The 16,266-nt window shown below is 39.7% G+C and overlaps 1 protein-coding gene across 17 annotated transcripts in view; it reads right to left on the bottom strand.

The window, feature by feature from the left end:
* HDAC9 (histone deacetylase 9) overlaps window positions 1-16,266 on the bottom strand; it is a 489,684-nt gene that overhangs the window by 281,809 nt on the left and 191,609 nt on the right. For 12 of the 17 annotated variants that reach the window (XM_035316622.1, XM_035316626.1, XM_035316623.1 and 9 more), the window contains exon 1: window positions 9,183-9,369. The exons of 1 other annotated variant lie outside the window; for it this stretch is intronic. In XM_035316622.1, coding sequence (XP_035172513.1) covers window positions 9,183-9,288 — 106 coding nt within the window. In that variant the 5' untranslated portion in view covers window positions 9,289-9,369. 4 more of the 17 variants (XM_035316620.1, XM_035316616.1, XM_035316625.1 and 1 more) reach the window with 3 other exon arrangements.

Here is a 16,266-nt window from a genome sequence, read left to right as displayed (position 1 = left end):
TAAAATAAAATAAAATAAAATAAAATAAAATAAAATAAAATAAAATAAAAGTAACACAAAACTCAGAACTCTGCCTACAATAGTGATTTATTGAAAAGCTCTGGTGAGATCGCTCTGCAGGTTCTCCAGGGAAGCTGAGCTATATTTGGGGGGTGGGAGCTAGGATGGTGAGATGGAGCAGAATTTGTAGCATGTGCATAAACAGATTCAGTGTCCCACACCTCTCCCTCTCCCAAACAATTTACTTATTCTCAGACAAAAAAAAAAAAAAATAAAAAAAGAAGAATAAAAAAAAAAAATAGTCTTTATGATGGTTTGGAAAATCCCTGAACACCAGCCTACTTTGTACCTACATACAAGTGCTCTGAAGCTGTTTTTAACAACTGGAAAAACAGTTTTATGGAAATGTCTCTCATTTCTATTAAAGTTCATTGTTTTCTTAATTGTTTTTAACTTTTTTTTTTTTTCTATTGGTTTCATGGATAGTGCACGTGCTTCAGTGCTTCATTCTCCCCTCATTTCCTCATTTCTTCCTCCTACAGAGCTCCCTTACATCTCCATCCTCCCTCACAGCATTTTAATATAGGAAGTGCTTGTATAGCTAATCTCTGCACTGCTGCTCTATTTATAACATTCTTTAATATTTCCTTCAAATCACTTTCCCTTCTGCCAGTCCTTCCCTCATACAACTTGAAGAAACATAGGCAATCAAGAGGAAGTCCTTCTACGATAACTGATAACAGTATCAATTCTTCAAAGAAACAATAGAACAAAACTTCTGAAACAGATCCTGCAGGAAAATCAGTGACAGCAAATAAAAGGATGCCAACTTTCTGACATGTGCGTGGGAACAAGCAGATCTGTCTTCTGAGCCTGGAACACTGTTGAGCATATGCACGACACGGGCTGGCGAGCATTTACTGGACTCCCAAGGTGAAGTGCTCTCCTGAATTTAGGTTCCCACCAGATTTCAGCAACTGCTGTGCAAGGATTTTTAGGATGAGAATTTTAAGGCATCTATGGAATTTCTATACAGTCCTTTAACAAGATGTATCTACATGTAAAAGCAGGTATGTTCATATAAACACAAGTAATTTTCCTTCTGTTATTTCTTACAATGTTTTGTGCCTCAAAATACTAACTTTGCCACTATTTATTTCAGCAATAAATCCCCCCAAAGTAGGGATTTTTTTTTTAATGTTTCTTGGTGAGATTGCCAGATGTGCATTCTTTCATGCATTTTATAACTTCAATGTCAGATTCAAATCAGAGTATCAAAAAGTTGAAAGTCCAGGAGTTACCTCTTTTGTATCCATAGGGAGGAAAAAAAAAAAAAAAAAAAAAAAGTTTTGAGATCAAGCAAGTTGATGAAGAGAACTAAGAATTTATGTTCTCCATGAGGAAGGGAGTTGTGAACAGGTAAACAAAATGCCATCAGTAACACATTTTACCACAGTCACACAGGAGAAGCAAACACCAGAAAGAGTCTCCCTAGAAGATGAAGCACTAACAGCCTGTGTTCCATGCTTCCCCTCACATTGTTCCTCTGCAACGCCAACAGGGTGTTGGCCTTGGGCACCAAGACAGAAAAAGGAAATTTGGATTAAGAACAGAACAATGGGAGGAAATTATTAAATTAACATTAAGCTTTCTCTTTATTCCATTCCAGATTTCATAGAAATTGAATAGCTGTTATCCCTCCCTCTGGCACACATACCTTCAACCACAGGGATCACAAAAGAGGGCAATCTCTGATTGTAAAAATGTGATTTTATAAAGTTGGCATTTTAAAAGAATTCATTCTACCCTTTCTCTTGTCTCTCTTTGATGACACTCAGTGTCATTACTAGAAGGAACATGCTACCATTAGCACAGAGCATCCTGAATTTCAAGAACATTCATCAACAAAGGGCTTGCATTCTTGGAGCTCTTGTCATGTTAGTACACTCCAGAAGCAAAAAGGAGTTTACAACCAGGACACACAAAACTTATAAAACAGATGTGTTGGCTATGCTGATTGCACTAAATGCCAAAGTACCTTTATAGTAACGTATGGAACTGCAAGTCCAAAAAAAATAATAATAAAAGAGTTGCTTATTATGTAATGGGAGAGCCAAACTAGCACCACACTGTTCAACCACATAAAGGCTCCTACTGCCTTTCCAAACCTTCTGACACCAGTGACATTTTGAAACAGGACAGATTAGCTGCTCTCTGATTATACCCAGAATGTGCACGGAGGTAGAAACACACCACTCGTTTAGAGCAGAAAGGTGAAGAAGAAAAGATGGAGTTGATTAGTTTATTGTAATGCATTAACATTTTGCTGTTTGATTAACTGCCAGCTTCCTGAGCAACAACTGCACTCGGAGGCTGCACCAACACCCAGCTAAAGATCTGCCACTTTATTATTTTTGTTGCTTTTTATCAAACTGTCACCAAAAGCTCTCTCCTAGTTAAACATACACAGACACAAAAATCCCAGTGAACGTCCTTAGGGGAGAATGTGCCTTACTGCGCTTTTGAATGACAGCCCTGCTTTAGGATTAAGGTTTTCCAATAAGCAGATATTGTGAAGCAATATCTGAAGCAATAGTTTGTGAAGCAGCCATGAAGAATGGTTTGCTAAAAATGCGTCAATTTGCTGAAGCTTCCTGTTAGTTCTGTGAAATGCATTTAGGATGCTAACTAAACAGCAGCCATGGCTTTTATGTAACAAAATGAGAAGGGTCCATTTTGGAGGAGCTGTATGCCTATGTGACATGTTCGCACTGAACATGGAGCTTGACAGTGCCAGTCCCTAAAAATAGATCCTGGATATCCTTGTTCTCATCGCCGACCACAAGCCCGTCCCCTCAGTGGCTGGGTGCATGGAGCTGGCACCCCACTCCCTCCTCCAGCGGAGACAGGAGTGCTATCCCGAGGTGCCTCTCTTTTAGCAGAAGTGGAGGAGATAAAAAGTACGTTGCATCTGCTGCACGCACACATTTGAAACAATATCCTTGCCCCTTAGCAGGCAGTTATCATGTTGTTTTGGCAGCAGGAAGGAATCTGTGGTTTTTCTTGAATGTTGCTCTTCTTTATTTAAACTACCAGAAATAAAGCAAAAATGACAGAATGCTCCATCTATAAATAATCATTCCGGTGTACAGTTATATTAGGAGGTAACTCAGATGGCATGATAACGCCTAACAGGCTAATCTTAGACCTGTAATGCCATAAGATGAAAATAACTAGGCTAAGAATAACTGACCCAGAGGAGTCAGGCTGTTAAAGAGATCCACTGAACAGGGCACTTTAGATTTTCGTGCATTTAACAATAATATCTGCCAGCTAGTTTTCCTAGAATATTTTGGATTGTACCCATCAAATGACAACAAAACAGTACTTGGGAAAGGTTAAAATGCAATCACACCTGTAACCTTGCCCACCTTCTATGCCAAACCCTGAAATTACCCTGCATATACACATATGTGCAAATACACACAGCGGGAGCAAATCATGTTTGCAGACTAGCTAGCTCAGTGTTCTGCTTTCTCACAGCTCTTGCTTTCTCTGCAAAGACTGTGCAGAAAAAAAGGGGCTGGGCAGTTGATATAGAAATAGAAGTCTGATGAAAGCTCTGGTAGTAGGAGCAGTTACAAGTGTTCCTCATATCCAAAAGTAATCTTAATGAACCAAATGGCTTCTATACACAGTTTTACACAAGGAAAGACTGGATGATACCATGTCCCTTTGAGCACAGTGTAAACCACTACATATAAGAAAGCTGAACAGCTAAAAAAATAAACAGCTAACGTAAAAAAACTCGTTCACAAGTAAATGATTAAGCTCAACAGACCAAGAGAGGGGAGCTGCTGTTCCAGTGCCAGTGCTAGTGAACCTATGTATCACATGCAAAGTTTAATTGTATCAGGAAAGAAGCTCAAAGAGGTTTTAAAAACAATTACAGAACAATTTTATTTACTTTCCAGAATTTGTAGCTTGCTATTCTTGTAATTCTTGTACTTTGAAATTCTTGCTTCAGTCCTTTTCCACAGCCTATAACTATATCTTCTAATGCAAAGTAAGATTGTCAGGTAATCATTGCTTGATTCCAGAAGCTGTGACTTAAGGGAAAAGAGGGGGGAAAAAAGCAGCACTACAGCATTAGAAGACACACAAATTTGGCAACATTGGCCTGCATTCAAAATTTTTCCAAGTAACGTAAAGCAGAAAAAGCAGCTTCATTCCATTTTACTACACTTTTCTTCAAGTGAATTGATAACCAAAGTCTTGTCCAGCACCTGATGGAGCAAGGCCTACACTTCAGGTCAGTGACTGTCATTACACAAGGACTGTGGGTTGGCATTGTTCTTCTCTTTGTATTAATTAAGGCTAAGCCATGCTCTTCTGTAATGATGAATTCAGATATTCAAGCTTCTGTGAAGAACTAGCTCCTTTTCTGTCTCACATATTTGAGAGGCACTGAAAACAGTCTCTCCTGACTGCTGCTGCCTAGAACTTCCCTGAACCAAGCTGTTTCACACACTGCTTTTTCATTACCCTGAAGAGAATCATAAAGTAAAAGATCTGCATATCCTCTGCTATTCTCACGCACTCTGAAGAGTTATTGCCTGAAATAACACATGCATAAGATTTTTATATATTTTTTTTAATTTGTAAAAGTTCTCGTTACCTGATTCAAATATGCAGACATTCCAAGTTTTTCATGCCTGTCAGAGCAAGCCTTTATAGGAATTTGCTTTTTGCAACCTCTCCACAGTACAGCTGAACAGATGAAAGGTTTATTTGGACAGAAAAAAAATGGGACAACAAATATCAAAGAATATTCCCTGAAAGCGATATAAATGCATACATACAAAGATGTATGCATGGTGGTCTTGCAGCCACACCATAGTTACAACATATGAGATAAATTTTGTACGTTTTACTGTGGGAAGACATCTGAAAAGGACCCATCAGCCCACCTATGACACAATGCATATAGCACCAATTCTGTCATTTATATTCAAGAGTCACAGCTGGAATTTCCTGATCAGCGCAAAGAATAAAATACTCTAACTACGTTCACTTACTACATTTGCGAAATCGCAGGTAATTTGCAAGCCTGTAGGTACACTAAGTCAATCAAATTAATCATTGCAAATCATTATATTCCCTTTAGAACAGTTTTGCTCTATAGATCCCTGAGCCTGACAGGTATTATTTTCCTTACTTCACAGAAGGGGAAGCTGACGTAAGCAGGATTACGTAACTTGCTCAGGTCACCTGTCAATTCGGTGACAAGCCAAGGCTTTAAGCTCCAGATCTCCTTGAACTCTTGATTGTTCAACACTGCTGCTTTGGGCAGGAAGCAGAGCATGCCTTATCCAATAAAAGCTGAGGTGGAATTTAGGAAGGCCAATGCAAGGGCCAATGTCAAAATATGGCTAGCAAAGCAAATGTAGCAACCTTACCCTTTGGAAAGACAGCACGGTATACTTAACCACCAGAGGTTAATAATCTTGGCATTGCTTCTTAAAGTCACACAACTACAGATGCCAGGGCTGGGTAGGTTGTTTCCTCTTCTTCATAAAACTGAAGTCTAGCTGCTGATTAATGCAGTCCTGTATTAGTTATTTGCATCACATGAAAGATTCTTCTTGCCAAGGACTATGCTGCACCAAAGGCTTTTTTTCAAGTGGTTATAGTTTCTTATTCATGTTGTGGTAGGATAAGAGCCCAGCTGAATGCTAGAGACCATTGTAGTATTTCACACACATGGAAGTTGAGACTTTTTGTGCAAAATAAAAGCAATAACATAGTTAAATGGTACCATCTAAATAAGAAACTTAAGACTCCAGATATTTTTCTTAATCTTGAAAATAAAATAATTGCAGTATCAGATAAGAATGTATCAGCATCATTTTCTTAAATAACAATGGACCGTACTTACTGCTGCATTTTAGAGCAACAGTACCATATGGAAGAATCTAGTTCAGTCTTCTCAAGATAGCTCAAACTGCTCTCTGCAGTAAGGTGTAGGTGTCTGCAAATTACACAGCTTCTTGAGTCAGTGCCGATCTAGATTGCTCCATTCATAATTAGACTTCTGATTGGTACCTATCCAGATCATCTCATTCATAGTATGATTTACAAGCAGGGATGGAGACAGACAGGCAAAGCAGTAATTGAGGGAATACCAGAAGAACTGCTTTCACATGACAGAAGTATTTCCTACACCTGCTATTGTCATAAATTCCTTAGACAGTTTGCTTTGCAAATATGTATCCACTGCCCATTGAATCTTTGGGGATGACTCCAGTCCACTTACAATTAGAGTTGAATAATACATGCCCGTTGCATCTGGAAACTAGCAAAGCTAAAGATCCATTGAGAGCTTAAGTTGTGCTTGTTCCAAGATTTCAAGAACATCAAGGGTGCATGCTGTAATTGTTCAAGGATCTGCTCTTTTCTTAAATATGTGCAACTTTTAACCCGTGCAATGCATGTAAGTGAAGATAACTTTAAAGTAAGTTGACAAAATTAAGGTGACTGATTTTAGCTACTCCAATCACTAGAGCACATTGTTATAGCCTGCATAATCCTTTCTCTACTATATGCAGCATAGACACAACACATAAAATGTTAACAGGCCAGATCCTGCAAGACCCTGAACTCAAAGGAACTGAAGGTAACTGACAGCAGCACCAGACTTTGTGGTTTCGTGTGACATGAATTAAACTGCAGACTATGTACATAATATCAACTACTTGTGGTCTGTGTATCTCAAAAGCCAATAGAAACACTGTAGAACATTTTGTGTTTTACAGAGTATGTATTTAAACATCTTTTACCTTGATAATGTTCTTGACCACATTAAAAAATAAATTTAAAAAAATCCCTATTCTACTTAGTGCTACAGAGGAAAATGTATACGTTATATGGACCTAAGTTAATATCAGATGAAAATTAAATGTTACATGATATTCTTGTCTCCAGTGTAGAAAAGCAGAAAAACTTACAGTAAATTACCTCCTTTTCTTGTGTTTCAAATGAGGAAATTGCTATTACTCGAAAAACATTAGTAGGTGGTTACAAGGTACCATAGTGAGCTTCAAAAAAAAAAAAAAAAAAAAAAAAAAAACAGGTTTTCACTTGTAAACACAGATAACTTTAAGTTGACATAGTATATATAGTATTTAAAAAACAGAAGGGAGGGGAAAGTGGTCAGTCTAATCTCTGTGATCAATACAAAGCACTGGACACCTGCTGAGCTGTTCTGGAAAAGCAATAATTCTTGAAGTGTCATCTTCAGTGACATCAACACTGAAGTTTGCAGAACTGTAACACTTTCAGAGAACATTCTGCTTTTATTCATTGTCTTTGCTAGAGTTTTCTTGATCGTATTTGTAAACAATTATTTCACCTGATTTCTGTCCTTGATAAAGAAACTGCAATTGGTGTTCAAAATCTATTCTAAAAAGTTAAAGAAATAGCAAATTCTCTGAGAGATCCAAAAAGAAACAAACCAACCCAGCTGCTTTATAAATGAAGAGAAAAATCACCAATCTTAAACATTACCAGTTGGAAGTCCCCTTAGGTACTCTCATTATTTTAACATGCACTTAATGCCTCTTCAATCTCTCATTTGTTCCTTCAGCCTGTCATTATTATGAAGTTTTATGACTTTCTGAATTGAAAAACACGAATCATAAGGTTAAGACACATCTAAGTCTTTCTTAACAAGAACGATATTGCCATTTGACACAATCTCTCACAATTTATTTTAATATCTGAAACCATAAGTCTGCTCTTCAGTTGTATGAAAGAAAGAAACACAAGTAAAAGTTGAAGTTCTTCTATAAAGCAGGAAAAGAAACTTTTCAAAAACAAACAAACATGGACTCAACAGGTGTACCAAAGCAGGGAATACCTGAAGAGATCTGTGGTATACACTTGTATTTGTGCTTAAAAGTGGGAAGCACTGACAAGTTTTGTTAAAAAAAAAAAGAGAGAGAGAGAGAGAGAGAGAGAGAGAGAGAGAGAGAGAGAGAGAGAAAGAAAGAAAGAAAGAAAGAAAGAAAGAGAAAGAAAGAAAGAAAGAAAGAAAGAAAGAAAGAAAGAAAGAAAGAGAAGAGAGAAAGAGAAGAGAGAAAGAAAGTGTGGATACACTAAGACTAAAGTACCTATAAATAATTCACACTACAGTTTACTTACAGGTTCTCTATAAAGACAACTTTATGAATAACAAAGTGGGAAACCTATGACTGAAAAGATATAAAGCAGCTAATATTGTACCTCAGCCCAATGAAAATAGAACTGTAACTCACAGAGTTAAAGAGAGAAGTTGCAAAAGTAACCTGAAATTTTGACTTTTTTAGACTGTATAAAATGATGTTTCATCTGAACAGCTACAGTTCTTCTGGATTAATTCATTTACAAGACACCACTTTCAGGTCTCAAACAGCTAACAGAGAAACTAGAAAATCAAGGGAGAGCTTCAAATACATGAAGAAATGTCCAATTTTCCACCAGAGGAGCTTTGAAATACCTTCATTAAAAATACATCTAATTTACATTTCAGTGAGTCATTACCTCTGACTACCATTGTCAGGTTCCAAAATATTTTTAAAGTAACAAAATAAGCCATGCATATGGAAGAGACTGACTTGCTTTAGCATTCTTTTTAAAGTAACCCTGTAATGAAAGCAGAATAGGATTGAAATAAAAACCTCTTTGTGTGTAAACTTGAGAAAACGAAACTCACAAAAAGACAAAATCCTGTTTACAGAATCACATATGAAGAGAATTGTCTGTGACGGGCTCTAACTGCAGCCTCCTGATATGGTCTGTCTGATGAAACCTCTCTCTGTGAATAAGCCCATACCACAAGCCCCATTTTGCAGTCACACAACAAAACAAATGGAACAAAAAAGGAAATCCCAACTATATTTCAGTAGTTAGCATTTTGTTCTTGCTGGAAAGCAGCAGACTGAAGGAGATGAACTCCCACAAAAGCAGCAGCTGGTATCTAACATACCGTGGTAGATATAATTATTTAACAACAACTTACATAAAGCCCACAAAAATCAAGTCAGCTCTTTATAGGAGGGGTGTTTTCTTGTTGTGACGGGCTGTATTTTCTCGGTAAGCCACGGTGCGGGCAGGGGAGGCTGAGGTACTGAGCTGTCTCTTACCTGAGCTGATCATACTGTGCATTCTTTGCTGAGCCAAGAGCTGTTCGCGTCCAGAAACCCCATCTGAGGAAAAACACGATTCACTCTCGTAAATTGTCTGCAGCATATTCCAACCAGTCTGCACTTCAGCTACACGAGAGAGTCATCACTGCACTTGTACAGGGGCGTCAGGCACGACCCTCTGCCGTCCTACCTCCTCCAGCCAGGCTCGTCAGACAGCACACTTCGGTAATTAGCAATGTGTAAGCATTTGTACAAGTATCTACTAAGAGAGAAAAGACAAAATCCACTTTACACAGCTGCGAGAGGGCAGGAAGCACACGCTGGACTGTGCACCCCTGAGTTTGAGCACTTGTGCTCTGGAAGCCAACAGCAGGTGGAAGAAGAAATGCAGAAGAAATATCTCGGTGCTTCAGGCTTTCTCGTGTGCGTGTGTACGTGTGTGTGTGTGCGGGGGGGAAGGCAGCCTCTCGCAAAGCACACCCAACGAGCACGTTTCCAGGGCCGCTGGCCCCACCGGGTTCCGCTCCCGTCACCCCACCGCCACGAGCACCGCGGTCCCTCGGCCGCCCCTCAGCCCGGCTGGAGGAGTTGGCCGGGGCAGTGACAACTCATTTGCATTCAAATCAACAACAGCGTGGCCCAGCGGCGGCAGAAATAGAACAATGGCTGGCCTGAGCCAAAAATAGGTCAAGCGCGGCCGGGTGATTGGAGCCTGCATTAATGCGTTTAAAAATACCACAGCAAACACAGCTGTCCAGTCTCTGTCTTTCAAACTGCAATCCTCCCTCGTCCTCAAGCGTAATTAACCCTTTCCTGCTGCCAAGCCTATTCCTGTGACAAAAAGCAAGGGCGGGTGGGCGAGCACCCCAGGCAGCAGCGCTCCTCTCCCCCCGCCCTCCCCTTGCCCAGCAGCGTTGGGTGAGAAGCGAGCGAAAAAAAAGAAAAGAAAAGAAAAAAAAAAAAAAAAAAAAGAGAGAGAGAGAGAAAAGGCCTCTGTATCGCTTCCAAAACAACGCTGGGAGCTCTTGCTCGCAGCGTGGTTTCTGCCGCGCCCACGCACAGCAATCCCGCGGTGCTATTTTTGCTGCCCGCTTCCCGGGCTCCGTGGCCCGCGGGCGGCCGGCGGGCTGGGCAGGCCGGAGGCGCAGGCCCGTGGTGACGGGGCAGCTGGGCCGCTGCTCGCGGCTATAAGCAGCGCTTCCATATTTAGCACGCCTGGTGCAGCGCTTATAGTCCGGCACCAGTTGTGGCACAGCATATTCGACATGCCTGCCTACTGTGCGGCACGCTGTCGGCGTACTGAAATGTGGCTCGCGTTTATCTTCAGCAGCGTTAGGCAATTTGTACTGCGTCTCTCTCAGTGTGACGAGGTGATGCGGTTTCAGAACGGCAGCGTCTGACTGCAGATTAGAGCAAAGCACCATGCTGCTCTGTGTCCTGGCAGGCTTCATACATGCTCTGTTAAGTTCATTTTTCATAAAGACATTTCAAAAGTTGCATAGCTTATTTGCTGATTAATATTCCCACATGTAGGTAAGGAAAGTTTCAGTCCACTATTACCAGTGATACTTTACCTCCCTGGCGTCCTGCTCTGCGATATGCTGCTTGCTACACAGGTGACCAACGCCTGTCACCACCTACCCATACAACTCTTGCACCCTGGCCACACAAGTGCCAAAGTTCTGAGTCCCTTTCCCTGTCCTGGCCCTGAGGAACAGAACAGTGGCAACAGGAACACAACTACTCACTGGGATTAGGAAGCCGTTGCAAAGGTTGTCTCAGAGATTTCTAGAGATAGACCAAATCCCGAACTATCCCAAGCAGCTGTGCTTGAAGATGCAAGGATGCTGCCTAACACTTGAAGCTCAGTTCTGCCTTTCAGCCCAAAATTGGATGTCTGCTATAACTAACAAAACAGATTGCAGTGAAGGGCAATATTATTTTTTTAACTTGTCGCAATTCTGTTATCAAATAAAAGATTCTCAAAAGCAAGGAACTGTGACATCACTATATGATACTTGGCACCTGGGATATGTATGGCACCTGGGAGGTGTGCAGCTCAAGTCTGCTCCCTTCATCCCAAACCTTTTCCTTCTGCATGTGCCAAATGATCTAGACCTACTGTGGGCTGGGATCTGTTCCTTGGGCAGATGGAGACTGCAGCAGCTGACAATGGGATTTTCCCCATGGGATCCTTGAGTTAGCACGTAGCACTGCTCAACACCCCCCTCTCCTCATCTTTCCTCTTCACCCAGCTTACTACAAACACACATGAACTTTCCTTTCCCACACTGTAAAGAGGAAGAGTCCTGCCACACAAAAGGCAAAGAGGACGAGTACTTCTGTGGAAGCAGGAAAGCTCTGCAAACAGCATAAACCTGACTCTGCAAAGGGGCATTGACACAGGTAGGATGATACAGTGCAAGCCAGAGGATGAGCAGCACATGTATCAGGTCATCTTGACAGCTGGCAGCTTGGTATCATGAACACTTAAATACTCATAGAACTGTCAGGGCCAGTGCTAGAAATTTATCTGGGATTCAGACTACTCAGTAACCGATGATTCCAGTTGGTCCCCAGAAGGGCTGGGTCCCTCTGCTTCATCCACAGTGCCCCAGGGGTTCCAGGTCCTGGTGCTGCTCCCAAAGAGCTCCAGGAGACCTGCTTAGACCCCTGCAACACCATCGATGCTGGAGCCATTTCAGCCTCTAACAATGTTAGGAAGTGGATAACCTCAACTGAGAAGGCTGAAAAAGCAAATATTCTTTTATATCTTGAGAAAAAAATAAAAAATAAAAATGTTTTGTGTGAAATACAAGGCACTTGCATGGTACAGGGCAGAAGATGTCTAACAAGGGTGCAAGGGGAATCACCAGTAGAAACAGCAATCTTCCCTAACACAGAGAAAGCTTTTTATAGACAGAAGTAAATAAAAAAATGGAATTGCTTATGCCCTTGAGCCAACAAGAACATGACCCTTTTTAGTGATTCAATGCCTCAAAATAATCGAGTCTCATATTACAGGGAAACACTGCAGGAATAAGTTAAAAACAGGTCATAACACAGAAAATTCTGGAGTGTGGGATCCTGGTATTAGGTACCCATATGTGTTTTTAAGTCCTTGTATATGTGGCTGCATTTTTTAAGATAACATTCACAGGTCTGTCTGATTTCATATACTTCTGTGACTAAAAAAAAAAAAAAAAAAGGCAAAAAGCAAACTTGAAAATTCAAGAGTAGAGAATATACATTCAGATGCTTATCTGAAAGCATTCTTAATTTTTGGCATATATATTTTTAAATGGCAGGAAAATTATGCTGTTAGCTAATTCACAGACCATAATGACTACTGTATCATGTTTTGTATTTGAGATTACATATAAATATATATATATATATAAATATTTTACTTATGACGTCAGTCACCCCAAAGACAGGGCATTTACAGTTCTTCCAACTTGGGATCTTATGGGCCTTCTTCAGAAAATCACTTTGGTACATGCTCAGCTTTAAAACACTTGCATAAATCCATGCCTTTTCAACATAATATTTAAGCACATGCTTAAATTCTATGGATTGCAATAGAATTAAAACATATAGTTAAATGCTTTGCTGAGTCAGCCCAGTCTCTAACTGCATGATCGTATGGTTTTAAATAGCTCCTTTAGAGTCCCACAGGGGAAGGAGAAAGGGTTCATGCCTGGAGAAAACCTGGTTTTTATTTTTTGAAGCTATGCATGTTGTAAGTTGGCATTTTCATACAGGAACATGAGTTTTTTTTGTTCCTTATTTTTTCAAACACATTTCCTAAACTTGGAGAACTTTAATGACACTAGAGGTAAGAGTAAACTGTTGAAATGATTTAGCACTGCTGAGGTGACTCTAAATGCAATCAACAACTTTATGGAAAATGTAAGGCATGTTAGCAGTACTAAGATCTCATTACAGGGGGTTCACAATGTGTTTCTCTTGTTTTCCTTCTGAGTTGCTAAAAACAAATAAATATTGAGGAAATTAAACTGGGAAACAGCATTACTGAAACATAAAGACTGAGAAATTAAGTGCCCAAATTAGAAAGAGCTAAGATTTCTACTGCATTATTAACTCAGCACCATAATAATTAAGTAGCACTTTTCTGTTCCTACTTTCCTTGTTAAGTGCAAACAATATATTACTGTTTGTTTTTAGCATATCCCATTTATCACTCGTGTTCGTCTGAAGCTTAGCCTTCATTAATATTAATACTGTACTTTCAACTTTGGCAGTTTTCTTACCTGTAAATGAATTCTTACATAGATTCTTCTGCCAGATTGCTTCATTTTATCATATAAACATTACATACAAAATAAATAAAGAGATACTATTGAGTTTTTAGTTAAATGCTTAAGTTAGGATACGGCAAATCTTGCAGATGTCCCATACAACCTTCTTCCGGTCACTTTTTCAACAGGCCAGTATTCTGTGAAAAATCATCAAGTAATACCATGCACCAATTTGAAACTAGTGCACAAACTAGTGGAGCTAAATTAAGTTTGTGTAGGTAATACCAAATCTGGACTACTACAGTACTTAAGTTTTGCGTTCTAATCTCTGCAACCAAAACAACTCCTAACTATGTTTTGTACATCTAATTACCAGGATAAAAATAAAAATAAAAAATGACCTATTTTAAAGAACAGATGTTTCTGCAGCCACAGTTCATTAGATATCATAAGTACCATGTGAAACCCAAGCATCCAGCGTAAATTACTACAGCTTATGCTAGAGGATTAGCTGGGTTAATGAACAGCAGAAGACTATTACCACAGAGCAGCAGACGGTTTGGGAGCAGAAAGAAACCAGTGGAGATACTCAAGCACTCTGGGTTTGCTCCCTCCTGGAGCACATTCCAGGCCCTGGGGGAGTAAAGATGGATGGCTCAATCCACGTGCTCTGCTTGGAAAGATGTGGTAGTGAAGGGACATCACTTAGTTTTGTGTGCAGCAGCTTCTTGGCATTGCCTGTGCAGGGAAGGGATACATGCTGCTTTTTCTTCACAGTACCGAGAACCCACGTGATGGACATTTTTCAACTGTGGAGAAAACTCTGGTTCTAAACACTTTTAAGCTCAATTGAAGCTTCAAAGGAATTTCCTGGGACAAAGAAAAGCATATCAATAGCTTCAGGGGATTTTGTGACAAACAATGGGAGGATAAAACTTCACAAAGTTTTGAGGATAAGGAGTGCTGCACGAGGTAAATGAATGGGTCTCTAACATCGCTTTATATGACAATACAGAGAGCTGCTCAGCTTTCTCATGTAAATGAGCTAAGGGCTTTTGGAACTAGCTCTCCTGGCTGCTGATTACTTATCACTTCGTTCTCCTCTGAAAATATGCCTTTCCATTCACATAAATAAGTCTCCTGAAAATTAAGTCCTAGATTCAGGACAAGACCTCAGCAACATGTGCTTGATTATAAGCACAAGGCTAAAGTTAGGCACTTGTTTAAGTGCTTCATAAATTCAAGGGTATTTTCTTGCATCAAAAACCTCAAATACTTTAACATACACAGACAGAGATCAAGTAAATAAATAACGTTTAGGATAGGAAATGCAGACACAATTCAATTATTCTACTGACACAGTTATTTAACAGGTTGGAACTAAAATCTAAATCTTTTGCAACAAGGCTGAGGTATATTGCATATCAGCAATACAAGCCCCATAGTGAAAAGCAGTGTCAGGCATTGATAGATAAATGCCTCAGACCAACAAAGCACTTTGCCTCTTCTATGCCATAAATGAAGCAAGCAGAGCCATGAGCAATACGAGATTTACCAAGTCTTCCATGTTTACATCCAGCTTTCTTAGACAGACACATGTGCGTACGTGCACTGAGGCTGGCACGTCTAGCTGCTCTCGACACACCTGGATGGACACACATAAATCGGCCCTGGAGCACACAGCCTATGACAGCCTGCAATACATTCAGCCTACCTCAGGCATTTCAAGCTTGTTGCACATACACTGAGCAAATAATCTGTGCCTCCACTGAGTATTTTGCACAGGTCAGCTCAACAAAGCTGGACACTAAGAATAACTCCTTGACAACAGCCTGAAGTTCCCATGTCTGGAGAACCAAGATGAACAGCATCTCCAGCTCATAATATATGCATGGATGTAAGTGCTTTTTTAGTTTCAAGCCAAGAAACATAGGCCATGCTTGCTGCCTGGAGAACTGTACTGTGAAAACCAATAGCTATGCAAAAGATTTAGGATCACAGCAGAAGATAGCCAACCGAATATGACCTCTAGGATTACACTGTGAACCAAAGGCTAATAAAATCAATGGATATACAACGTAGGCTATACTGAGTATTCAGGTGATAAGCATATACCAAAGAGAATATTTTGGGGATACTGTAACTTGTTACAGCATAGCTACTGTAAAAACACTGCTGAAAAATTGAGGATGGATAGACACACTACAAGAATAAGATAGGTTTATAAAACCATTGGAAATCAGAAGCTCTAAGATACTAAGTACAGTGGTGTAGTAAAATGTACCTTATTTTACAAAACAAGGGTTTTATGAAAATCTATCAATTAGAAAAATTCAAGCCACAAGTGGACACACATTTTAAACACATGTTTTACCACTGCAGTAGCTTACACGAGCTTTATGTCAATAGCGGCCACAGCTCTGGAAAGAGAGTCCTAACACCTCTGTAAAGCAACCTTTAGGTAGGTTTTGCTGTAGAATTCCAAGTTATGCAGATCAGAGCTGGTGATCATGGGGGTACCTACCAAGAGTTAAGTAAGAATTATTGCTTAAGTGACAGGAATAACAAGAACTACATAGAATACTTTTTTCCTACATCAGAAACTTTTCTTCTTCTAAATCAGTCTCCTGAAAAGCAGAGGTATGTTCTTTTTTTAAAAAAGAATAATAGTGATAATGATAATCCCAAATACTTCTCTTCCTATGAAATTTGATGATTTTTACAAGAGTAGCACACTGGAGTTCATTGTAAACATCTTGAAACAAAAATGTGTATGAAGAATAAAAAGCATTTGCTTTGTTTTGATATTCAAAGCTGGC

The sequence above is a fragment of the Oxyura jamaicensis genome, chromosome 2, assembly GCF_011077185.1.
Source record: "Oxyura jamaicensis isolate SHBP4307 breed ruddy duck chromosome 2, BPBGC_Ojam_1.0, whole genome shotgun sequence".
NCBI classification, from domain to species: domain Eukaryota; kingdom Metazoa; phylum Chordata; class Aves; order Anseriformes; family Anatidae; genus Oxyura; species Oxyura jamaicensis.
Note: the sequence above shows the minus strand (reverse complement) of the source record. Positions and strands in the feature narration are given on the sequence as shown.